Source organism: Rhinatrema bivittatum, chromosome 5, assembly GCF_901001135.1.
Source record: "Rhinatrema bivittatum chromosome 5, aRhiBiv1.1, whole genome shotgun sequence".
Classification (NCBI taxonomy): Eukaryota; Metazoa; Chordata; class Amphibia; order Gymnophiona; family Rhinatrematidae; genus Rhinatrema; species Rhinatrema bivittatum.
Window position 1 is genome coordinate 46252087 of NC_042619.1, and position 27082 is coordinate 46279168.

The 27082-nt window shown below is 41.9% G+C and overlaps 1 protein-coding gene across 2 annotated transcripts in view; it reads left to right on the plus strand.

Annotated features, from left to right (window-relative positions):
• Nucleotides 1–695: 695 nt before the first annotated feature.
• LOC115091933 (putative N-acetylated-alpha-linked acidic dipeptidase) overlaps nt 696–27082 on the plus strand; it is a 126609-nt gene continuing 100222 nt past the window's right edge. For both annotated transcript variants that reach the window (XM_029602296.1, XM_029602295.1), the window contains exons 1-3: nt 696–917; nt 5602–5704; nt 24329–24515. In XM_029602296.1, the coding sequence (XP_029458156.1) occupies nt 794–917; nt 5602–5704; nt 24329–24515 (414 nt within the window). In that variant the 5' untranslated portion in view covers nt 696–793. The remainder of the gene's footprint in view (nt 918–5601; nt 5705–24328; nt 24516–27082) is intronic.

The following is a 27082-nucleotide window of genomic DNA, read 5'->3' on the forward strand; positions in this document are numbered from 1 at the left end:
TAAACCAAAACTTTCACATTTAGTAAATCGCACTTTATATACAAAGCCACCTTGAAGAGCAAAAGTCTTCTCAGAGCATGGGGTCCTGATTTTAAAAGCCGTGCTCTACAATGCTGTATAAAACCAAATAAATGCATTTAATGTTTCTAGAAAAGAGAAAAGTTGCCTCTCGCCTCCAGAGCTAGCAGCACCGTCAGTTTGCATTGTCCCAAACACCAGGAACTTAATATCTATTAATTTCATAACATATTAGTTGATAATTACCTAGTTAATCTCTATCGCTCTTACTCCTACTTCACTTATTCCTAGCTACACTAGCTCCCAAGTTCAATACCCCTGTTTATTGTAACTTTGATTTTTCGACCTTTCTTATTTATGTTTACTTGGTTTTATTTTTACTTCTGGTTTCCCCTGTTCCATGTAAACCAGCCTGATATGAATCCCATTCATGAAGACCGGTATAGAAATGTTTTAAATAAATAAATAAATGATTTATTCAGGGGAAAGTGGTGAACATTAAGGCAAACAGGTCTCCTGGGATTTCTCCAAGGCTGTTTTCTTAACAGTTCTCACAAGCTTAAAAAGTTTTGTTTAAGAAGTGAACAAGGTAGGGCAAGAGGACCTTTGACTCTGCCTACCTTGCATGGGGGAGGGGGAGGGGGCGAGAAGGCTTATGAAACTTAAGCACTGCCAGACTAGCAGCAGATCCCCACACATTCCATCAGCCAGCTCTTCCTCCTCCTTCCTTGGCCTCCCTCCACTCGCTCAGGAAGGAAACGGAGAGGAAAGCAAGATGTGGAACTCCCTGCAGAGTGAGGACTCCGAAGCAACCATGGGTAACAAGAGACTCAACTCAAGCTGCCTAGTTGCTGTGGTCCTGGGAGCGATTGTGTTTTTCTTGCTGGGATTCGCAATAGGTAACGTATGCACTGTTATGTCATCGCTTCCTGGTTCCTAACCTTGCTACATATGTTTTTTTTCTTCACCTTAAGTGAACCCCTTCAGAATTCTCACATCCTTATTCTTTCTGTTTACCATTCCGCTTGCTGGCCCCTGTTTCTGTAGAACTGCATTTTCTTGGACTGGCAGGGGAGCTGTAACAGTAAATCGAAGGCAAGAGTTTTTACTCATATCCGAGAGACCGTTTAACATTTCTAACATTCTGAGATATTTAGCAACGTGACATAACGCATAAACGTTTACTTTAATGGAATGCTGTATCAGTCAGAGAAATCTCTCCCACAGGGTCCTGGCACCTCTCTCTCTCTCTCTCTCTGTAGCATATGAACAAGTCTCTTGTACTGGCACTTGATCAGAATTCTATTAGTTGCCAGCCACCAAAGTCAGCTTTCTGCATTTACAGCCTACACCTTGACAAAGTTACAAGCTGTTTTTCTCCAGTTCTCTACATGTTGCTTGGCTTCTATGCATTACCGTACCTTGCAAGCATATTTGCATGCAGGAGGATAATCTGAATCCCTGTTCTGGTTCTGAAGCTTTATTTTTATTTATTTTTTTAACCTACAGTTAGGAGAGGTATTATAGTAGAATTCCCCATTTACAAGCCTTGTTTGTCGAATCTGGCACTGGGAGTGCTTTTTTTATTTTATATATCTTTTTAAAATGTCAAAAGAAAACAGGATGATCATGGGCTCTATATTCATCGCATTTAGTTGTGAGTTATCCAGCTAAATGCTGACGTCTGAATATTTTGGGTACTTATCTGGTTAAAGTTTAGCTGGATACCTTATTATCCATTTAAAATTTAAACAGATAACACAGGAGTTTTCCTGGGCATTTCTGGGTGGAGTTGGGTTAGCCAGGTAAGTTACCCGGTAACTGATATTAAGAATTAGCAGGATAACATTTGCTGGAATCATTTACTGATGCTCTTTCACAGACCACTGCTCCACTACATGATAGAAAATGTACCAGAGTACCATGGTTTCCAAAAATCTGAATTCTATTAAAGAGAGCTATGAGGACAGCTGAGCGCTCATGGCATAGCAGCAAATTAAAAGTTCATAAGAATGAATTCCATCAGGCTTACCTTAATTACAGATCTGCCTTTGATTCCAGTAAGGGAAAGTATTCAGCTTCTCTATTGCAGACTTCTCTAAATCGTCCACAAGAACTTTTTGGCATTGTTAATGGCCTGCTTCATCCTTTTAATATTGGCACTTATAAAACTCGAAACAGTTTGCCACTTATTGTGCTGAAAAGGCAGTACTACTAACTCAGAATACAAATTCAGTTGTATTAGCTGAATGGCCTTGCTTGAACATTGAATGTAGCATTGCTTGCCGGGCACAATTTGATACAACAACCAGCACTGAAGTGATAGAATTATTGCATAAGCTGAAAACTTCTCCTTGTTTTCTGGATCCTTGTCTGGTTTGGGAGCTGTATTTCTTGCAATCCAAATTTTTAGGTAGTCAGATATTGTAGTCAATCTCTAACTAAGGGGGTCATTTATCAAAAGGAGGTAAGGTGTTTTCGCATGCTGTAAGGGCTTATCGCATGCAAAAACGCCTTTAACAGCACCATATCGTGATATTATCGTATGGTGTGATGCAAATCTGAAAAAGGGGAAGAGTGGGCTTGCTAGTCTGCAAAGTGCTATTGCACAGACTTAATGCTGATTTTAACTACAACTTTTTCAGTAGTGTTAAGCTGTTAATACATTTTGTGATGTCTCCTGAATGGCCTGTTTTAGTAGGTTTCAAGGAGGAGAGAGAGTGAGTAAGAGAGAGAGAGACTAGCCATGATGTCCTCTCCCTAGATAGGTATTTGTATCCCTATGGGAGGCCCACTTAGTAACTCGAGGTGAGGTTTACGTATTAGTGTAGGGGGTTAGGGGCTTCTTTGACATTCAATGTGAGACGTAGGAACAGAACAGTGGTCTTTTGTGAAGGTTTGATGACATACGGAGAGAGGAAATTCATCCAAAGATGAGATTTATTTATTTATTTTTTATTTATTTATTTGGAGTTTCTTATATACCAATAGCCGTTCGCACATCGTATCGGTTTACATACAACTAATAACTTGTGGGCATAGCCCTTACAAAGAACAGTAAAAAGAATGTGGAAAACAAATATACAAGAGATATATGTAATTAATTACTCTAATCAAAATATACAATGGATAAATTACTTGCTCTATGCAACAATATACAAAGGATATATGTGTATATACTAATAGGGAGTATGAACGAGGGATTCTTAGACAACAATAGTAATAATAGTAATAAATAAATTTGTGCAATGTTCTCTCCACCCCTGTCACATGGTGGGAACACAAGATGGCACCGGCCATCCATTGCTCCATGTGACAGGGGCCGACCAATGGCACCAGTAGCCTCTGTGACATCGTAAGGGCAAAGGGCCATCAGCGCCATTTTGATTTGTAGCAGGCCCGACAGCCCAACGGCCCGGAGGGAAAGATCGCTTGCGGGACTCCACTGGACCACCAGGGCTTTTAGTAAGTCTTGGGGAGGGATCAGGATGGTGAGGGGGTTGTAATACAGTAAATTTGAAGGGTTGGGGTGGGGTTTTTTTCCTGATTCGGATTTTTTTTTATTCGTTTTTCCGGGTTCGGGTTCCAGCTTCGTTTTTGCCAGAAAATGAGTTTTCCTATGAAGCACCCGAATTGAAACCCGACCCGACCCAGAAAAACGAAGCTTATCTCTACCTTTTACTTGACCTCTGGGTAGAGCCCATGATGATTTGATATGTGCAAACTCTCCCAATGGCTGTGCGGGGATCCTAGTGGAGGTGTCTCCAACTTTACTGAAAAAATCCTACCTTTGATCATCTTCTTCTTGTACATCCAGCCTGTCCTGGTCCTTTAGTTGTAGAGATCTGGATATGGTCTCTTGCTCTTATTCTTTCTTCCTTAATAATTCTTTCATCTTTATTCTTTGATATTTCTAGGGAACTACTCTTGGGGGAAAAGTCAGTGGGATCAGGCAAGTTGTCCGCTCTGAAATTCCAGTCGGGAAGGGGGAAATCCCCCCCCCCCCCCAAGACTTGCCAAAAGTCCCTGGAGCAATGGCCGGCGCCATCTTGTGCTTCTACCATGTGACAGGTCCTGGAGCAATGGCCAGTGACATCTCGTGCTCCTACCATGTGACAGGGGCCGACCAATGGTACCGGTAGCCCCTGTGACATCATAAGGGCAAACTGCCATCGGCGCCATTTTGATTCGTAGCAGGCCCGACAGCCCGACGGTTTTAATCGAACACTGTCATTACACCAAAACCTCTTCGTATCATCACACCCTTCTGCGGAACCAAATGGCACCATTTATAAATTCACATTTGCAAGTATGCTTTGTTTGAGAACTATTTGGTTCCGCAGAAGGTTGTGGTGATACGAAGAGGTTTTGGCGTAATGACAGTGTTCGATTAAAAATATCCCCTGATGAAGGCTATTTTAGCCGAAACATGGTCCATGTTGGGAACAATTTATGAATAATTGGATTGATCGGATTGATACAGTATCAAAATAGCGCATTTATACGCCAGATATATGAGCTAAGTATTTGTTGAATTTGAAGCAATTAGAGGCTACAATTAAAATAAAATATTACTTCATTTTAGGTACTTAATAGTTAATAAAACAGAAAACAAAATAAAAATTTTTAAATTAAATAAAATCATATAAAGGAGATGGTACATGATTAAAATTTATGGTGCCATAAAAGCTGATACTGTCTGGGGCCCTATGTGGGCTGGAGACAGTGGATTGAAACTGATAGGCATTTTGATTCTATGATACAGTTCTCCTTATTATATGAAAATTTGAAGGAAAAAAAAGAAAAGAGAAACTTTTTTTTTTTTAAACATTTGATTGGGAATATATTATTCCCTCTCCTTGTTTTGTGTTTATATATTGGGAGAGGCTTTTGTGTTGTGATTTGTATGTCTTATGTGCAAATGCATTGAAACCACCTATATCAATGCATTGAATGCGCGTACTGTACCTATCTTTTTAAAAAATATATATGTGTATATTTTACACGTACAAGTATAATAGGTAGGGCCAGCACAACTATTGGGCAGGTCTAGGTAGTCATCTAGGGCAGCATCAGTGGGTGGGGTGCTGTCAGGGTACACGAGGGCACCATTTTCAAAATGTAAACAGTGATAGTAGTCTCAAGGTGGGAACGGAGAGAGAGAGAAAGAGAGACAACTGTAGGAGGAAGACTATAACTCTTTATATCTATCACTCTCAGAGGGGCACATTTAACTCAGGGTGGTTTTGGGATGGGGGGGGCGGTGTTACATTGATCTGCCTAGGGCACAACAGACCCTTGCATCGGCCCTGTATAAGGGCAGACTTATGAGTCTGTCTTCAGCTGGATGGAGGGGAGAAGATATATGGAAAAAGTAAGGAATACATGAAAGGCTACAAGCGAAGGCCTCATAGAGTTAAAGCTCCATGCTCCCTTTCCTTCTTATCCATCCAAGAGAAAAAAAACAGTTAATGTCAGATGATCTTCCTTGTAAGGCTAAAGACTGCAGCTCTGAGCTGAAGGATTTCCATGTGGCACTTTATGCCTGGGTTTGCAATTAACACGTTTCTTGGCACTCTGCAGGCTGGTTTTCAAGACCTACAACATTGGCGATGCCACCTAATCTAAATGCAAGGAAAGCATTTTTGACTGAAATGAAAGCTGAAAACATCAAAGAGTTTCTCTAGTAAGTATGCTATTTAATAAAGAGCACAATGTGGAAAAAACAAAAGCATCTGAAAATAATTTCCTAATTATTGAATTGTACTAACTCAAATTTGCAAGACACACAGAGCAATGGGAGAATCCAGGACCAAGTTCTTAGTATTATGGGGCAATTGGCTTTTATGGTGCATCAGTTTCCTGTTGCTTCTTCCGGTTTCCAGTTCAATTAAAAATAAACTAACCTCTGCAGAATGAGCCTTTGTTCACAGCTACCAGGGGAATGGGGGGATGGGGGGGAGGGGTTTGATGCAAGGAAACAGAGAGTAGGATTAAATGGTCAATTTTCTCAGTGGAAAAGGGTAAACAGTGGAGTGCCTCAGGGATCTGTACTTGGACCGGTGCTTTTCAATATATATATAAATGATCTGGAAAGGAATACGACAAGTGAGGTTATCAAATTTGCGGATGATACAAAATTATTCAGAGTAGTTAAATCACAAGCGGATTGTGATACATTACAGGAGGACCTTGCAAGACTGGAAGATTGGGCATCCAAATGGCAGATGAAATTTAATGTGGACAAGAGCAAGGTGTTGCATATAGGGAAAAATAACCCTTGCTGTAGTTACAAGATGTTAGGTTCCATATTAGGACCTACCACACAGGAAAAAGATCTAGGCATCATAGTGGATAATACTTTAAAATCGTCGGCTCAGTGTGCTGCAACAGTCAAAAAAGCAAACAGAATTTTAGGAATTATTAGGAATGGAATGGTTAATAAACGGAAAATGTCATAATGCCTCTATATCGCTCCATGGTGAAACCGCACCTTGAATACTATGTACAATTCTGGTCGCCGCATCTCAAAAAAGATATAGCTGCAATGGAGAAGGTACAGAGAAGGACAACCAAAATGATAAAGGGGATGGAACAGCTCCCCTATGAGGAAATGCTGAAGAGGTTAGGGCTGTTCAGCTTGGAGAAGAGACGGCTGAGGGGGGATATGATAGAGGTCTTTAAGATCATGAGAGGTCTTGAACAAGTAGATGTGAATCGGTTATTTACACTTTCGAATAATAGAAGGACTAGGGGCATTCCATGTCGGGTACGTGCATGCCTCATGGATTTTAAAAGCTGCCAAGATATGCATGGATTTACTGCAGCACACACATCTCAGAAGATTTCAAAAAGGGGCAAGATGTAGGCATGGTCTGGGTGGGGCATGGGTGTTTTGGGGCGTGAACAAGAGGTGTGCGCATAAATACTTGCGCAATCCGGTGCGTTCTGAGGTCCCCTGCCGTGTAACTTTACTTCTGCTCAGGATGCCATGTAAGTTATAAAATAAAGATAAATAGGCAGATCTGCGAGGTTTTAAGGGTCAGGGATAACGGGGGGGGGGGGGGGGAGGGGGGGTGTGAAGGCTATCAAACCATTGGGGGGGTTGGAAGACCTAGCACTCTTAACTGAGCAAACTGGGGATGAACTGGTAAAACTGGAAATAGCGTCATCGTGCACTCATGTTAAGCCTGTCGGTCTCAGATGGCTATGACCTCTCATGCTCACTTCTTTTCTCCCTGCATTGTCAAGTCTGGGAAGAATGGCAGTCTCTGCTAATCCGACCGCAATCTTGGATCCGAAATTACTTAGGTGCGCGTGTGCGTGCAAGGACCTCCTTTGTACACATCATGGCGGGAACCTCAGGGGCGTCCCCTCCCAAGGTCGATAATCCGCCATTGTATTTAACCTGACCAGCCCTTGCTTCTACGAGTTAGCAAGAAGTTCCATCTTGCTGAATCCTCTTCATTCTAGGACTTCCTGTTCCTGACTTTGGTGTTGGCATCCAACGCTCTGAGTACCCGCTCCTTGGGGGCTCCCCTGTGTTCCTGGCTATCCACTCCTCGGAGGGCCTACCTGCCTGACTGCTACCAGACCTGCTTCTCAGGTCTATCTCTCTCCTGGAACCATCTCTTGTGAGTACCTCTACTGACTACAACTATATGAACTGTACTGAGGATTTCTTGCGTGTACCCCGTGCCTCAGGCCACTGCCGCCTTTCCTTCAGTAAAAGCTATTCAGCATTTCCTGCGCTGCAGAGTATCAACACACCAGCTACAGGAGCCACTTCCGGGTTCCGGCATCCCTACCAGTTCTTCAACATCTACTGTACAGACATCCTTGGTATTCCCCACTCCGCGGGCCACTACCAGATCTTCTCATCTGTGGCTTCGCTCTGGGTATTCCCCATTGCTCAAAACTGTACTATCACATCTCCAGCTCTGTGGACATACATTTTTCCTTCCTTCATAATAAAGTCTCTACTTCTAGCTGTGTCCCACGCCACTGAGACTTCGCCTGCTGACGGTGAGGCTCACAGGGCTCCTCCCTGTGGGCGGAGACATCTCTCATCTCAGCCCAGGGTTCACATTCTTACAAAAATATAACTCCTTTTAAAATCCCCTAGTTTACATGGTAGCAGTAACATTTGCGCGTGCCCACTTAAAATGTGGCGCACATGTGTGCGCAGCCAGGCTATTTTATAACATGCACACAGGTTATGAAATAGCCACATCCCTGGGCGTGGACTGATGAACGCATTCACAAGTATGCCCTTGCGCCGGTTTTGAAGTTACCGTCCTTGTGTCAGTGGGTTTAACAAGGGTTTAGACAAGTTCTTGGAAGAAAAGTTCATAAACCATTATTAAGATGGACTTGGGGAAATCCACAGCTTATCAATGGGATAAGCAGCATGGACTCTTATCAACCTTTTGGGATCTAGTCAAGTGTTTTTGACCTGAATTGGCCACTGTTGGAAACCAGATACCCGGTTTAATGGACCTTTGGTCTACCCTTGTATGGCAAATCTTATGTTCTTAAGTTATGACTATTTTGTTCAGTAAAAACAAGCAATGTAAGAAGTGAATTTGCATGATAAGACTAAAAAGCACATTTTATAACTCTTGGCATGCATGTATATGTCTTGCAGTTGCTCCTGGGTGGGAGGGAGGGGTGTGTGTGTGTGTGTGTGTGTGTGTGTGTGTGGAGAGAGGGGCTGTGGTGTTGCATGAGGTATAATTATGTGTGTGGGGATGGGCGTGCGGGTGTGGTGGGTGTTGTAGGATGCCCCACAATCTCTTGCACCCTCTCCACTCTCTGCTCTGCATGTTCTCCCTGCCCCTCACTCACTCTCCCTCTCGCAGTCGCTCTGCTATATTCCCCCAAGCTCTCTCTCTCTCTTATTTCTTTGCTGCTGCCAACCCAGTAGACAGTGCAGTCACCAGCAACAGTATCAGGACAGGTGCCAAAAGGGCCACATGCACATGGCAGCCATGCTCCTTCTGGTCTTTGGCAGATCCTGGGGATTCAGTTCCATTCATCCAGTGCTTACTTTCTCTTTGTCTGCCTTCCCACTAGTCCTGCCTGTGTTATCGGTGTCACAGATGGATGGATGGACGGACAGACAAATCCAAATAGTCAATGCTTTTATTATTTTATAAAAATGTGGTAAAAACCCACCACCTTGGAAGAGAACATCCTCAAAGAATGTTTGTTTGCTTTTTAAATCTCTAAATAGCAATTATGTGGCTTTAATTCTGTGTGACATGCTGTAGCAGAAGGTTTTGGAGAAGATCAATACAGCACAGAACACAACTTTAGAGCAGAGTGGCTGCTTCCAGACACATCCAGAAACAAACATGGCTATGTTGCAAGATCACATAATTTCCCTACTTTAATTAAGTTTCTTACAAATGAGTTTTGAGATCTATTCAGTCTGAGTTTAAATTGCATTTGCTCAGAAAACAAATTTCTTCAGAGGAGAAACTCATCATCAAATAATTCTATTGGTCTGTGGGTTTTTGTTTGTTTTTTGAGATATAAACAACTCTTGTGGTATAAAGACTGTTTGATATGTTACAATGTGACAACGGTCAATTTCCTGTACAGCCAGCAAGCTAGAAATAGCTAGAGAAACAAGTGATGAATCCTCCTGTGCAAGGAGCAAAAGCTCCTCCCAATGGAAAGAGTGCGCCCTCTCAGTAAGGGAGGTCCAGGTGAGAGTGCACGATGTGACATTAGGCAGACATACTTCTTTAATCAAGAGGACAAGGCACAGAATGGGGAAAAGTCCTTTTTGAACAAAGGGCCATATTATCAACTGCTTAAAAAGCAAACAAAGCAAGAAAAGACATGTGAGATCAACCTGAAAATCTGCCAGCACACAATATTATCTCTATTTCCAGTCTTTAAATTCACAGACTAATAAACTAATAAAAATTGATTTTGCTGTACAAGACAATTCACAAAACTGTAAAATCCCTGTCCTGAAGAGTTTGCAATCCCAAGTCTGAGCTAAACAGTCTTGGGATTTAACAGGTGTAAATTATATCCCGGCACATGTATACATCAATCAAATGCTGGATCAGATTCTGCTGTGACAAAACAAAAATTCTCCTGTCAAAAACCAGTTCAGTTTATTCATGGTGAATCCTACATACCTGGCAACTTAATTGGAAACATTCTGGCTTGCTATATCAAGTATGATATATCAAGTAGTCAGGCCTTAGTATAAACTGTAATAATTTAAAATGCAGTGCAGTAAAAATCATACCGCCATCTCTGTTCTGCATAAAATCTTAAGTATCCTACAGTCAGCAGGTTCTTGAGTGAAGCTGTAGATGTTCCTCTTTATCCATGACTTGATCTCCTTTGGACAGAAGTTGAATCTGGGAATCAAACCCGGGTCTCCGGTAAAGCACAGCCATTGGACTAACTTTCACTTTGGTTAAGAACATAAGAATTTGCCATGCTGGGTCAGACCAAGGGTCCATCAAGCCCGGCATCCTGTTTCCAACAGAGGCCAAAACCAGGCCACAAGAACCTGGCAATTACCCAAACACTAAGAAGATCCCATGCTACTGATGCAATTAATAGCAGTGGCTATTCCCTAAGTAAACTTGATTAATAGCCATTAATGGACATCTCCTCCAAGAACTTATCCAAACCTTTTTTGAACCCAGCTACACTAACTGCACTAACCACATCCTCTGGCAACAAATTCCAGAGCCCAATTGTGCATTGAATTAAAAAGAATTTTCTCCGATTAGCCTTAAATGTGCTACTTGCTAACTTCATGGAATGCCCCCTTGTCCTTCTATTATCCGAAAGTGTAAATAACCGATTCACATCTACTCGTTCAAGACCTCTCATGATCTTAAAGACCTCTATCACATCCCCCCTCAGCTGTCTCTTCTCCTAAGAGTTTCAGGCAGTTATCTGTAAATTAACAAGATGTGCTGGACTTTCACGCTGATCTCCTTTCCTCAGATGTAGCTCCCTTGCCATGCAGAGGAGCCTCTACATTTCTGCATCAGCCCTATCATCGCTTCTATGTTCCCTGTACTATTTTTGGGTTGTTCACTGGGGTAAAGTTTTCTGAATAGTTCATACTGTAACAATTCAAACAGACTTTAAGCCACAAGAGGGTATGGCTTTTGTTAGTGAGATAGACAAATAGATTCCTTGATGATAAAATTCTCTTCTGAAGTAATGTGTTGGTTTTTTTTGTTTGTTTTTGAGGAAATGGAATTTAAACTTAGGTTAAATACATCTCTAAACTATTTTTTATGAGGAACTAAATAAATAAAGATTGCACTGAAGTTCAGTATTTATTTTTTCAATTTAATTGAATTTAAATTTGGATTCTAGTCTGCATTTTGTGTCTGGGCAGCCACTTCAAAGCAGATTATAAATAGAAGAGTGAGATGTTTTACATACTGGGTCGCTTTACAAATTAAAGTCAGTGAAACAGACATATTCCATACAGCTCGATGTGATATGAATTGATGCTGCAATTACAGTTTTTCATTACAAATAAAATCAAATTCACCAGCAATATTGTATGGAAGCCTGAAAACCTATGATTCGTGCCCTTGGTAAAGAGCCAAGCTTCCGATGGCCCGTTGCCTTTTTGTGAGCCTTTGAGGGATAGGTCACTTTTAGCTCATAGCTTGGTTGGCTGAAAGGCTAAGCTTTCACTTGTTCATGGAATGGCATGTATGTTCTCTGTGTTATCTCATAGGCTGGGGGGATAGGGAGAGTAGAGAATTCCAAAGTTCAGGTACCATGCAAACGAATGTTCTAGTTCTTGATTTCTTCAGCCAGATAGCTAAAGGGATAGTTATTTATTTATGTATTCTTCTTTGGGGATCATTTTTCAAAGCGATCGCACGCGAAAAGTCCCTTTTCGCGTGCGATCACTAAATGGGGGAGGAGTCGGGGCGGACGCCGTGAAGACATCGCGGACAGCAAAAGGTAAGAACCCTTTTCACTGCCAATTTCGCGCCCAATAGCACCACCTTTTATATGATGGCGCTATTGGGTGCGAAAGCCGGCAGTGATCGCACCCCCACCCCCACATACCGCGCTATTCAAAGAGCCCGGCGGTATTAGAAAATCCAGGCCTTTGTTTGGAGTGGGTCAGGTATTGTGTCTGGTGGGGTAGTAGTCTCGTCTTTTTGGTCAAGTATGAAGGGCCGTTGCCATTCTTTGCTTTGAGGGTGAATGACAGGATTTTAAATTTGACACGTAAGGAGATCAACTGCCAATGCAGAGATTCCAGAAGACGGGAGGCTCATTTCCATTTTGAACGCCTCTTCTAGCAACAGTATTTTGTATTGCCCAGTGCCTATAGTTTGAAGAAGGTCTTCTGGGATAAGCCATTGTAAATGGTGTTACAGTAGTCCTAGATGAGAGAGAACTGATTGCATGACTGTTTTGTAATGGTTGTAGGAAAGGGTGAAATTGTTTTACTATGTAAAGGTGGCAGATGGTTCTTTCAGTTATTACTGTTATCTGATTTAACTACCTTTCCCAGAGGCTTGAACAGATGCATAACAAATTACAAAATTATAATTTTATATACAATATATAAAAATGTAAACATAGCAAACAAATCATAACTAAGAAAAATAGCACATAAGAGTAAATTAAAAATAAAAATATCCCCTCACACAGGATCTGTTACGGTCCCAGTCGCGGCAGCCGCGACTGGGCCCTTACCTCCTTGGTCCCGGTCCATCTCCGAGGGTCTGCGGCCTGTTTTGCGGCATCCTCGCGGGGGGGACGCTGCCGAGAAGCCCTGCCTGGACGCCTTCTCCCTAGGCGCACGCGCGCAGTTCGCGCTTATGAAGGCCGTTTCCCGCCACTGGAAGCTCCGCCCCATCAATGACGTCAGACGCCGCGGCCTATGTAAGGCCGCCGCGGAGCCCAGGACTTTGCCTTGCAATGGAGTTCCTTGCGGTTCTCAGTTGCTCCATGCCCTGGAATGCGCTATTGCGTTAGCAACTCCGTTCCTGCCTGAGACTTGTGTTCTCTCCATGCTCAAGTCTTGCTTTTGTCTGGCTTGCTTGCAGTAACCTGTTCTACTTCAGTTCCAGCTTGGTTCCAGGTTCCAGTAGCCAGTCCTGCTTCAGCTCCTGTCTGGTTCCAGTAGCCAATTCTGCTTCAGCTCCTGCTTGCTTCAGTCCTAACCTGCTTCAGTTCCTGCCTGTCACCAGAGCCCTGCCTGGTGACTGGAGAAAGTGTGTCTCGCCGCCACGTTCGTGTCTTCCGAAGAAAAGACCATAGTCCCACGCCGCTCTCGTAGGGCCGTGTTGGCATGGGCCCACGAATCCCTCACTGGAGGGCATGCGGGCCGTACCGGTACGCTAGACCTCCTCAACCGCTTCTATTGGTGGCCAACGTTAAGACAAGATGTTCGTCTCTTTGTCGACTCCTGCCCCACTTGTGCATTGCAAAAACCGTTTGGCGGGAAGCCTAGAGGGTTGTTACACCCCTTGCCTATCCCAGTGGAGCCCTGGATGCACATCACCACAGACTTTGTGGTGGATCTCCCAGCATCAGACGGGAACACGGTCATCCGGGTTGTTGTGGATCGGTTCTCCAAAATGGCACATTTTGTTCCCCTGTCAAAATTGCCTTCAGCGCCTGACTTGGCTAATTTATTTGTTCAATCAATCACCAGAAGCTAGAAATCCTCACCTACGAATTCACTCAATACAAAAAAGGAGGATATATTATGTTCTCTTTTATGAATTTTAAAGTGTTAAATAAATTAACCTTATCAACTCTTCACATAGGAACAAATACCATCAGTATTAGTGCAAATGGAATTTAATCCATCGCCTCTCGCCACACAATGGGCCCCAGGCAAATTCAGCATTTATTCAAGCACTTGGTATATAATCATTTGGTATTGTTCCTTTATTTATTCCAAAACAATTTCTTGATTCATATCCACTAAAAAAAATTTTATATTTTATTTTCAAAAATCATTTTATCCCAAAAACCCAAAAAACTCATTTATTTATGTGTTTCTAAAAATCTTATATACTATCCTTGCATAAATTAAATGTCCACCGTCATTTAGTTTGTTCAATAATTGAAATCCTAGAATGAAATCCTAGGATAAATTATACTTAGCCCCACTGTAGATGTATTGTTTCTCAAATTGTCCCGACATGGGCCATGTTTCGACTGTTTCCAGTCTTCCTCAGGGGATACTTAGTATGTTTTAATCACGGTTCCAAAACAATTTTTGTTTTTCTGCCTTTCCAGCGCTAGTCAGTTAATTTGACCTAGGACATACAAAAACATATTGTTAAAAAATATTTTAAAATAAATCTCATCACAGATGCATGTTTATTCAACCTTCCCAAAGAGATTTTTTGCAAATTCCCTCATAACAATTTTTTGTAACACTTTCCTTCCAACTCAACAAAGTTCTTTACTCACAGTGTTATTAATGCCCATTCCTTTTCATGCATTAATGGCGCCTCCGCGTTTCTTATCGCCTCCACTTCCTGTCCACTTCTTTATACCTATCATACCCGGAACTTGATGCTGTCAATCATTTTCAAAACAGCTTTATTCAATGCGATGTTCCTTCTTAGTGTTTGTCTCCTCCACTTCCTGCCCACTTGTTTTTACCATTCCTCCCCGGAACTTGATGTTGTCAATCATTTTCAACAGCCACTTTGTCAGAGGACATCCTCCTAAAATACCGACCAGTCAATTTCTTTATTCAACCCACCAGGGGTCACTGTTTTAAAATAATGGATCCATTTTTGCTCTTTTTGTAGAAGAATCAGATCAAAGTTACCACCCCTCTGGGGATATATCGGCCGTTCTATGACTGCAAATTTAAAATCAGAAAAATTGTGTCCCTCCGACATGCAATGCTGAACCAGAACGGCCGATATATCCCCAGAGAGGTGGTAACTTTGATCTGATTCTTCTACAAAAAGAGCAAAAATGGATCCATTATTTTAAAACAGTGACCCCTGGTGGGTTGAATAAAGAAATTGACTGGTCGGTATTTTAGGAGGATGTCCTCTGACAAAGTGGCTGTTGAAAATGATTGACAACATCAAGTTCCGGGGAGGAATGGTAAAAACAAGTGGGCAGGAAGTGGAGGAGACAAACACTAAGAAGGAACATCGCATTGAATAAAGCTGTTTTGAAAATGATTGACAGCATCAAGTTCCGGGTATGATAGGTATAAAGAAGTGGACAGGAAGTGGAGGCGATAAGAAACGCCGAGGCGCCATTAATGCATGAAAAGGAATGGGCATTAATAACACTGTGAGTAAAGAACTTTGTTGAGTTGGAAGGAAAGTGTTACAAAAAATTGTTATGAGGGAATTTGCAAAAAATCTCTTTGGGAAGGTTGAATAAACATGCATCTGTGATGAGATTTATTTTAAAATATTTTTTAACAATATGTTTTTGTATGTCCTAGGTCAAATTAACTGACTAGCGCTGGAAAGGCAGAAAAACAAAAATTGTTTTGGAACCGTGATTAAAACATACTAAGTATCCCCTGAGGAAGACTGGAAACAGTCGAAACATGGCCCATGTCGGGACAATTTGAGAAACAATACATCTACAGTGGGGCTAAGTATAATTTATCCTAGGATTTCATTCTAGGATTTCAATTATTGAACAAACTAAATGACGGTGGACATTTAATTTATGCAAGGATAGTATATAAGATTTTAGAAACACATAAATAAATGAGTTTTTTGGGTTTTTGGGATAAAATGATTTTTGAAAATAAAATATAAAATTTTTTTAGTGGATATGAATCAAGAAATTGTTTTGGAATAAATAAAGGAACAATACCAAATGATTATATACCAAGTGCTTGAATAAATGCTGAATTTGCCTGGGGCCCATTGCGTGGCGAGAGGCGATGGATTAAATTCCATTTGCACTAATACTGATGGTATTTGTTCCTATGTGAAGAGTTGATAAGGTTAATTTATTTAACACTTTAAAATTCATAAAAGAGAACATAATATATCCTCCTTTTTTGTATTGAGTAATTTATTTGTTCAACATGTGTTCCGACTTCATGGGCTTCCCCAGGACATCGTATCAGACCAAGGACCACAATTTACAGCCCGCTACTGGAAGGCGTTATGTAAATGCTTCACGGTCTAGTTGAGTCTCTCATCAGCTTTCCACCCTCAGAGTAACGGGCAGACTGAAAGTTTGAACCGGACTCTAAAGACCTTCCTGCGCTCCTTTGTCAACGAAAGAAAAGATGATTGGGCCAAACTTCTCCCATGGGCGGAATTTTCATACAACAATCATACACACTCCGCTACTGGAAGTTCTCCCTTCTTAGCTGTCTATGGGAAGCAACTTCAGCCTCCCTTGCCCTCGCCTGAACCCAGCACACTGCCAGCAGTGCAACTCTCTGCCCACCAGCTACTTGCCCTCTGGACGTCTATCCAAAAGAAGATGCAAAGGGCTGAAACTGAGAAAGCTGTGAACTCAGGGATGAAGAGACCCGCGCCCCCCTGACGTCATCACGCTCAGAGGCGAGCCGGTAAATGGTCACATTCCACCAGGCGTCGCGCGTCGAAGGGGTGCACCAAAGGGGCACTCCCTTTGGTGCACCCCTTCGTGCAATCCTTTGTGCTACGCTTATTTTAATTCCCTTAAGTTTTCCTTTGTTAATTAACCTTTTTCATAGTGTTTAGTAATCCTTTGTTTATTAAATATGTTCAATATATTTGACTTAGGAAACCTGTTTTCCTGCATACTCTGTTTTTAATGTAAACCGGTATGATTTGTATCTGATACAAGAATGACGGTATATAAAAATGCAAAATAAATAAATAAATAAATACTCTTGCTGCCAAAAGATGGGCAAACAGCCACCGTAAGCCAGCACCAATCTACCTCCCTGGAGACCGTGTTTGGCTGAGCACAAAGAATCTACAACTTCGGATTCCTTCCCGCAGACTCGCGCCCAGATTCTGTGGACCATTCCGCATTGCCGAGCACGTAGGAGTCGTTTCCTACTGCTTGCGCTTACCCTCCTCGATGCATGTGCACAATGTCTTCCATGTGTCGCTTTTGAAGCCTCTCATCCTCTCCAGGTACCATCCCCGAGCTCCCGAATCTGCAGATCCTTCTGTGCCAGGAGACACCACCTACCAAGTCTGGGAGGTTCTAGATGTCAGATTCCATCAACGTCGCTGGGAGTACCTCATTGCCTGGGAAGGTTGTGGATCTGAGGACAACACATGGGAGCCAGCCCGCAACATCCTTGATAAGGACTTATTGAAAGCCTTCCATCAGGACCACCCAGGTAAACCTGGGCCTGCTAAGAGGGGGCGTAAGAGGGGGGTACTTTCTTTCCACCCCCCGCACCTTCCCCTCCCTTCCCCTCCCTTCCCCTCCCTAACCCACCCCCCCCCGGCCCTATCTAAACCCCCCCCCCAACTGTTGGCAGATTTATGCCTGCTTTCGGCAGGTGTAAATCTGCGCGCGCCAGCGGGCTGCTGGCGCGCCATCACCCAACCCGGGGGCTGGTCCGGAGGCCTCAACCACGCCCCCGGGTCAGCGCCACACCCCCAGTCCCGCCTCAGACACGCCCCCTGACCCCCGGACATGCCCCTCCCCGCCCCTTTTACAAAGCCCCGTGACTTACGCGCGTCCCGGGGCTGTGCGTGTGCCAGCGGCCTATGCAAAATAGGCGCGCCGGTGCACGAGTGCCCTGCGCGCATAAATCCGGCCCATATTCATTAGCGATATCCTGAAAACCTGAGGACCAGTTTGAGCACCCCTGGCTTACCCCGGCCATGGAGAAGTAGCTGTCCAAATTTGGCATATTCTTCAAATGCATGAAGAAATAGATATTCAAAGATCTTGAATATCTTTCCTATCTTCTACTTATTTATTTCTTGTATTTATATGCCATTTCTACACAGCTCAGGGTGGCTTACAAAATAACACAGTAATGTTGGAGGAAATATAGTATGTAAAATACAAACAATATTGCCCAGATTGTAAAAAGTTCAATTTAATGTACATTATATAAGATTTTTTTTATGAAGGAAAAGATTTCATCTAGCACATTGTGTTATAAATCACATAGAAGTGTTATCGGTATAATCATAAGTCTGTATCCCTTCTTTTTTAAATTTCTTAAAGTAAGACATTGAGGTGTTCAAAAATGAAATTAAATGAAAATAAATTATGATAATCTCCAAAATTAAATTGGTTAAAATATTCAGATACACTGAATTCAACCTGGAGTCCGATGTGATTCACGTTTTGCCATACTTGGCTGCATCAAGGTATTTTCCTAAAACCAGAAAAACTTGTGAATATACATTGTAAACTGAATCATATCTCAAACAGCTGCCCTGTCAACGCTCACCAGTAGTGTGTCGATTGTACTCTCAAATTTTGAATGATAATGTGACATCTGCCCCTAAAGTTATATTATTTATTTATTTATTTGTTTGTTTGTTTGTTTGTTTGTTCGGTTTTATATACTGTCATTCGGTGCAGCCATCATAACGGTTTTCAAAAATCAAACAGAGAATAAACCATTAAAAACATTGATGCATAAATTAATAGTGGGAAATAAGAAGAGATTGGGGAGAGGTTGGTGGAGAAAAAGGGAGCATAAGGAAAAGAAGGGAAAAGGATTATGGTAACAGTATTGGTATTTAAACATCTTCGGGATGGTCTTCTAGTGTTAATTATAAGTTCATATTGCTATTATAATGGTCGTTACCAGACGATATTTCATTATCTATTTTGCTTGAGTATGGCATTCTGGAGAAATGTCTACTTATATACACAGTGTATTGCTTGTAAGTAAGTGAAAGGGATTTCAAATGGTCCAATCGCGGATCACGCTACTCCTACGAGTTTTGTAGTATTTTATCTAATCTGATTTGTCCATTCTAGAAACATATTATCTCATCTGGAATTAATACTATTCTTTCTCTATTTTATAATTCCCAGCTAGTTGTCATATACTGGTTTATAGATCTCGGTCTCCTTTACAACAATTGTTTATATGCGGTCGATTATGTTGCATGCCCTGTCTGCGCTCAGCCCGTGCACGGGCCTGCTCACATCGCTACTCCTCTGCAGGTCACAGGTCGGCCTCCCCAGCAGCAGCCGCGAGCTCCTCCAGGCCTTGGCAATCGGATCGGAACTGCATGTGTACTAGTTTGCCTCCACGTTCACAGTCTTGTTCCAGCAACCTACTGTTCCAGCCTTGTCCAGCTTCCTCCTGTTCCAGCGTCCTTCTGTTCCAGCTGTCTGTCCTGTTTTCCCAGGTAGTACCTTCGGACTGACTCTGGTACTGACCTCTCTCTGCCTGCTCCATTGACCATTCTGCTCGCTAGGGATGTGAATCATTTTTGAACGATTAAAATTATTGTCAGATAATTTTAAAATCGTCCAAAATCGTTAGATACGCGATACAATACAAATGCCCCCGATTTATCGTCAGGGGCATTTGTATTGTATCGTTAAATAGGGCGCTGGAGAACCGGCACACCAAAAAAACCCTAAAACCCACCCGAACCTTTAAAACAAATCCCCCACCCTCCCGAACCCCCCGCAAAATGTTTTAAATTACCTGGGGTCCAGTGGGGGGGGCTCCCGGCGCGATCTCCTCCCGCTCTCTGGCCACCGCTGCGTTGGCCACCAGCACACCCCTTTTTCAAAGTCTGGCACTTGTGCACGTATCTGTGGTTAAGCGCATGGCTGGGCCCTTTAGAAAATGCGCGTAGGGTCCGGCCACATGCGTAACTGCTGGTATTTATTTGCGTGGCCCTTTGAAAATTAGAGGTCGATTTTAAAAGGAGCGCGTGGCCGTCCATGTGCATGCAGTTCCTGGTAGACACACATGGACATGCCGATTTTATAACATGCATGCATCGGCATGTGCATGTTATAAAATTTGATGGCCGTGTGCACATGCGCACTTGATTTTAAAATCCACATGCGCAAATGTGGGCGGCACGTGCAGGGCGGGGGATTTTCATTAAATACGCGCGGCGACACAATCGGGCCTTCCCCAGTTCCCTTCCCGTCCGCTCCAATTAAGGATTGGACTGGGAGGGTACTTCCTTACCACCCCCCCCCCCCCCCCCCCCGCCTAACCTTCCTTCCCTTCCCCTCTCCACCCTGACCCCAACCCCTACCCACCTACTTACCCCAAATGTTTCTTTTTCACTACTTATTGCTCCTCAGGAGTAGAAGTAGTTTTGGCACGCACTTGCCTGGGACAGTGGCTAATGTCTCGCCCCTTTTTCAGGGCCCAGCACTTGTGCGCGTATCAGGATTTATGTGCATGGCCGGGCCTGTTGTAAAATGCACGCGCATGGTCTGGGCATGCGCTTAAATCCCAATTTTATTTTACACGCATCCGGGCTTATATGCATTTCAGCCTTATATACAATCATTGGTTGAATTATTCCACATTTCAGATTCCTAGTAGTCCTATATTTCTAAATTCTCTTTTTTTGAAAAAAAAATGTATACAAACGAAAATAAAATGTTCAGTATTTATCTTTCTTTTTAATTTTAAAATGATTTATCTTCTGTAAGCTCTTCTCATTATCATGAAAGTGTTCTGATTTAGTTCACCATGTTTAAGACAGAGAATGCATGATGACTGTGTGCTCAACTCATATGCCCGACACAGGTCTATGTTTCCAGCATAGCATTCTTCCTCAGGGGGATGGTCACTGTTCAGATCCACAGTGTTTTCTGCCATTATCAGAATATAGGAAGTGATGTACATAAAAAAAAAAGAATGTAGATATATATGGACTATTAGGTGTCTGAAATGTGGAATAATGTACATCATGTCCTGAATTCTGAAAATGGTGGAAATAGCCATTGGGTTATGAGATTAAATTGTATATTCTTCCCATAGAATTAAAAATAAATACAGAATGGTTAGTTCTCATAAAAAATAATGCCATTCAATCTCTGTGTTTAATCCATATGGTTCATGGTATTAAGTCCATAAATCCATGTTTGCTCTCATCAACAGAGTTCCAAATTTACATCTCCCCCCTCTCAGATATTTATGTATCTGGTTGATAACACAGTGTCAAATCTTTAAATCTATGATTGTTGGAAATGAAATGCCATGCCAAAGGTGCTTCACAACTATGGTATTCAGACATGCAAACCTTAAGTTGACACATCATCTTACCAACTTACAATATGTCACATGGACACTTGACTACATATGTAACATGAGTACTGGTTGAAGTTGTAAAAAAATTCATTTAAACATTTATTTTAGTACAAGATGGATGAACTCTATGGCTGATGTAATAACCGAACACACCAATGTCCACATTTTCGATGACCTATTAAGAGAAAAGGTTTTTGAATGGTATTGTCTTGAAAAAAAAAGACAACCATAGTAGTTCCTTCAGATTCCATCCTCTTGAATATGCAATTCTCAAATCCTGGTCTTTGAAACAGTCTTATAAAGATACATTTGACCAATGTTTCCTTAATATCTTCTTGATTTGGGATGAGAGATGTGAATATCTAAAGACGCCTGTGGGGACACCACTCTTTATCTTTATTTCCCATTTCAGTTAATAAAGCATCTCTATTAAAGTGCACGTTAATATGCTCTCTTTACTGTAGAGTATGAATATCCTTCTTGTAAAAATTGAGAGAATAAATATTTGATTCAATTTTAAAAGTGGCAATAACTGAGCAATTGCTTCTATATCTCAAACATTGTGAATAATGAATACTGTCCTTCAGATTAGATGGATATGAACTGGTGTAATGCAAATAACTGTTATGATCACTCTCCTTCTTGAAAATGTTGCTAGCAAATTGTCCATCTTCATTTCTGCTGATTGTGACATCCAAAAAAGAAATACAGGAATAATGATATTTCATTTCAAATTTAATAGGGTCGCTGCATGAATTTAAAAATTAAAAAAAAGTTATCATTCCTGTACTGTACCTGACCAAATCATAAAAATATCATCTATATATCTCTTGTAGATAAGGATATTGCTAATGAAGGAGGAAACTCTTATTCAGATGTATTCAAAATGGGCCATAAAAAGATTTGTCAATGATGGAGCCATAGTCCAAAAGAAAATAATTTTCTTTTAATGCTATTCTGGCCAACTTCACAATAAACTCTGTTGAAAACAGGTGTGACCTTGTTCTATTGTTCAGTAATTTGGCGATGACATCTAATGTCTCATCTTGCAGTATACTAGGATATAATGAAACCACATTTACGGTTACCAATAATATATTAGTTTGTGAATTGAAATTCAGATAGCATGCTTTTAACCCAAGTCTTTTAACCCAAATCATGGGTTATCTCACTGTTTTTCCTATTATGATTTTTTTTCAACTGTACCTTAATTTTTGAGCTCTTTCATCTTTTGTATTTATACTGTACTCACACTCCATTTACTCTATCTCTTTTATATTTATTTTCTATATAATATTTATTACTATATTACTATGTTTAATTGGTTATCTATTCTATTTGTTCCAGCATTATTGTTAGTTCTATTGTTACCTGTTTTATTGTTCAACTGTTCTATGTAAAACCCACTACTCTTTTTGGGCATTTAAAAGTTGTATGTAAACCGGATTGATTTGTAGTTCCTACAAGAACTTCGGTCTATAAAAATTAAAAATAAATAAATAAAATAAATGCTCAAAAAATGTTTAGTGTCCTGTATATAGGACTGTATTGCAGCAGGGCTGGTGCAAGGGTAGTAGTTGCCCTAGGCGACTTCTGCCTTGCACCCACCCCCCCCCCCATTTGCGCCACGCTGGTCCCCAGCCCGACTCCTCCTATCTTGTTTGCGTCGCCCACTGTATGCTTCTCAGGGCCACTAGCAGCGTGCACTGCTCACAGCCCGATGAATCTCCTCTGCTCTTTGGCGTCCCCTAAGGGTCAGCGCCATAGGCGACCACCTAAGTTCACCTAAAGGATGCGCCACCCCTGTATCAGAGTAATCATAGGACTCCAAAATTTATTGATATACATCAATAATGGTTCTAAGACTGAGTCATTCAAGTAAACAATGGATCTCCTAGGTGGATCTTAAAAGGTCTTGTGTATTTTTCGCATTGCATACAGTGTCAGGACATGCAGAAATTTTGTATTCAAAAATTAGAACTCTTTACCAGTCAAAAACTAGATTCAACAGCAGAAGTTGTTATACATTTTTTGGTCGCATATAAATGATTTGTTGAAACCAAACCAAGGGGGTCATTTTGTAACGCTTATCGCGTGCGATAAGCTGCTATCGCACACGAAAAGTCCCTTTTCGCGTGCGATAGCATGCGAAGGGTGGAGTCAGGGCGGAGTCGGGGTGGTGAGGAGGCGGACTCTGCGGTGTCTTCGCTGGCGGCGATAAGGTAAGCCACGTTATCGTCAGTAGCACGCCCAATAGCGCCACCTTTCATGGTGGCACTAATGGATGCGAAAGCCGGCAGCGAAAACACCGCGGTGGTGCGATGGCTGCCGGCTTTCGCAGGCCCACCCCCCATTTTTGCTGGATTCACCATTCTGCGATAGAATAGTGAATCCAGGCCCAAGTTCTTAAATCGATCATAGCCTATGTTAATATCAGTTAATACCCCGTTAATACCACTTAATTTCATGTTAACTTGTTTGAGTTCAGTTAAAGTTGATTCTAAGTTTTACTGTAAGAAACAATAGGAAAACTTTGATGTTTCCAGCACCATTTTTTCTGTAAACCGATGTGATATGTCGGTATATAAAAATAAATACGTTTGAATGGAAGAGGGTAGACTCAGAAGTAACACAGAAGGAGTTTTGAAAGCGTGAAGTGGGTTCCAGTGGAGGTGTCAAGTTTGAAAATGGCATTGTAATTTAAAATGACATGGGACAGATACAAAGGGTGATGAGAAAATGAAATCAACATTCAAATAGGGCTTGTAATATTGCTGTAAGTAGGGTTTGTAGGCAGACTAGATGAGGATAGTAGGTTAATCCACCATCAGTTTTAAGTTTCTAGATAGAGTGAGACAGGGTGAAGGGATATTGATATGAACATTTTAGTAATGTGTTTAATGCCATTTAACTTCAAAATACAACTGTACCATCTAACAATGAAAATGGTAGAATGGGAAAATAGGGAGAGGAGCAAAGGCGATGGGAGGATACTGTAAACTTGTCTGATTTTTGACAGCAGATTTAAATTAATTCTGATTGCATCAAGTGAGAAGCTTCTAATGATCAGCTCTGATCTGAATTATTGATCGCAGCCTTTTGTTATTTTCTTTCTAGCAATTTCACACGACTACCTCATCTAGCAGGCACAGAACAAAATCTTCTCCTTGCAAAGCAAATTCAGGACCAGTGGACAGAATTTGGATTGGATTTAGCAGAATTAACTCATTATGATGTCCTCTTATCCTATCCTAATGAAACCAACCCCAACTACATCTCAATCATTGATGAACATGGGAATGAGGTAAAGGCAATATCAATCTATGCATCAAATTGTAAGAGTTAATTTCAACAACTCTCTGCCAAAATATGGGAAGGAATGAATTCTCAAAAACACTAGAAGTGGGCAATAATAACTAGTTTATCATCCAATGCCTTGTCTTCTGCTTCAGTATTCAGAATCTCTCTTTTTTTTTTTTAAAGAATCTGAACAAGAATACATATTATATGGACAAATATGAGAAAAATAACTTTACAACTCACAGTAATTCACAAAGTAATATTGCAATCTCAGAGGTTGAAAGAAGCTCTCAAAATGGAGAAAGGGAGGGTCTCTAATATTCAATAAAAAAGAAAAATATCAAATCCTTATATGGCATGCATATAATATGTTTTCAGAGGGATTAATTTATCAATATGGTTGTTAATAATCTGACTAATTTCCAGTTGTAAAAGCTCTGACTCAATTCAAATAAATCAGCAAGGTGAAAAAGGACCAAATACAGATACTAAAAATAAGAACAATGTGTGAAGCATTTAAGTATCTGAAATATCAAGAATTTAAATAATAGAAGCCGACTCACTCTCAATCTGTTTCTTTGAGATTGTATGGATAAAATCAGCTAGATGATCCAGATTATAGAAAATTTAGGTGTGTGAAGTCCTTGTCCTCTCTGGTTGAGTCTCATTCCTGCAGGATCCTGGGATCAAATTCTATAAGACGAGTGGGAGGTAGGGTGGGGGATGGGCACAGCTTGTATCAGTCTGGTTCACTGTTAAAAACTCCAATAGGTCCACACCGATACTACACTCTACATCCCTGCAGTTGTGCCAGTACTTCCTCTTTTTTGGGTGTGAGACAGACAACTCCTCAACACTGTTATCGACCTCCCGCTACTTCTTTGTAGCTTAGTTCAGTCCCATGAAAAGTCCACTGAATATCAATATCCAAAAATGGGCAAAGCTGTATTATTTTTCTTGTGACTGCATCAATTTCTTCTGCATGCGCCGGTTGTTCCACACAGCAAAGTCTCTCTGTCTAGTAAATTGCAGTGACCCTCCCCAACACTGTAAGCTCATTTGGCTACCTTGGCTGGTTTAGGATCTGGTTGTCTTATCTCCTCTCATCACCTTTCTCTCTCAGCTGTTTAACTCAGACAGCTGTACCCCATCAAAAAATCCTTCCTATGTCTCCCATGGGCCTACTTCCTTTCCAGAATCTTCTTTGTGACTGTTCAAAGGGCCCATGCCACACTTTCTTGTGTCTTTTATTATCCCCACTGTCATGGTTTCGCATGCCATGCAGCCTCACTGTGACCTGATCCAGTCTGCTATGACACCTCCCCACCAGCAGAAGCCTCCAGTGAGCTCTGTTCTGAGCTACCTGAGCCATCTCCTCACTGGCCATTTGATTCACCCTGTGGTGCATCCTTCTCTCCACCAGGGGTCCTCAGCGAGCTGCACATCCAGCCTTGCCAAACTCTGTCTCACTGCTCACGCCACTCCCAAGCTCCAGCCACATTTAACCTTCTCTTGCCAAAACCTAAATGCTATTTCATGGAGTCACCCTTGGCTCTCTGATCTGGCCACTCTTTATCTTGCTCTATGTCTTGAGGTCTCCAGGACTTCATGTATTTTGCTCCTTGCCTTGCGGCCTGTCTAGGCCTTACCTTGCCTTGTGACCTCTGCGCCTTCTGTCTACTTGCATCTTTCTCTGTGGCCTATTCAGGCCTTACCTCAACTTGTGGCATCCGGGCCTTCTGTCTCCTTGCACCTTGCCCTGTGGCCTACTCAGGCCTAAGCTTACCTTCTAGCATCCTGGCTTGCTCTTACCTTAGGCCTTGCTCTATGGCTTCCTCAGGCCTCCTTCTCCTTGCTTAGTAACCTACAGTCCTTATTCTTAGCGGCCTTCAGTGTGCTGCCTTCTGGCCTCAGTGTTCTCTGTTCTGTGTTGTCCCTATCTGCTTCTACCCTTGTCTGCCTTATCTAAGTCCTGCCCTAGTCTGCCTTGTTTAGTCCTGTCCTTGTCTTGGTCTTCCCGTGTCCTGTCCAGACCAGTTCCCAGTATCCATTCCCTACTTTGCCTTGCCCATGTCTGTGATTGTATCCAGTCCAGTCCCTGCTCAATATCTAAGCCTGTGCCTGTATCCAGTTCCAGCCTTTGTTCAGTATCCTGCCACCCTCCTTTCCCAGAATCCAGTCCTCAGCTCCTTGCCTGTTTCAGTATCCCGTTCGCTGCTTCTTCCCTTTACCAATATCCAGGCCTATGCTTCCAGTAGGGATGTGAATCGTTTTCCATATCGTCTTAACGATAGAAATCGTGTGGCAGGGCAAGAAAATCGTCTTAGGCACGATTTTTTAGTTAAAAAATCGTTAAAAATCGTTTTTTCCGATTAGTGCGCACTAACTGGGAGTTAGTGCGCACTAACTGAAAATGATACAATTTGACACTTTTCAGGTCAGTTAAGGTCAGTTTAGGAATGAATATGTATTCCTATTGGCTGCCCTCTTATTTATTCATGTTACCAAGTTTCCTACTGACAGTATATGGGGGATGGGAAATGGAAACAGTTGGTAGCTTGACAAAACAAG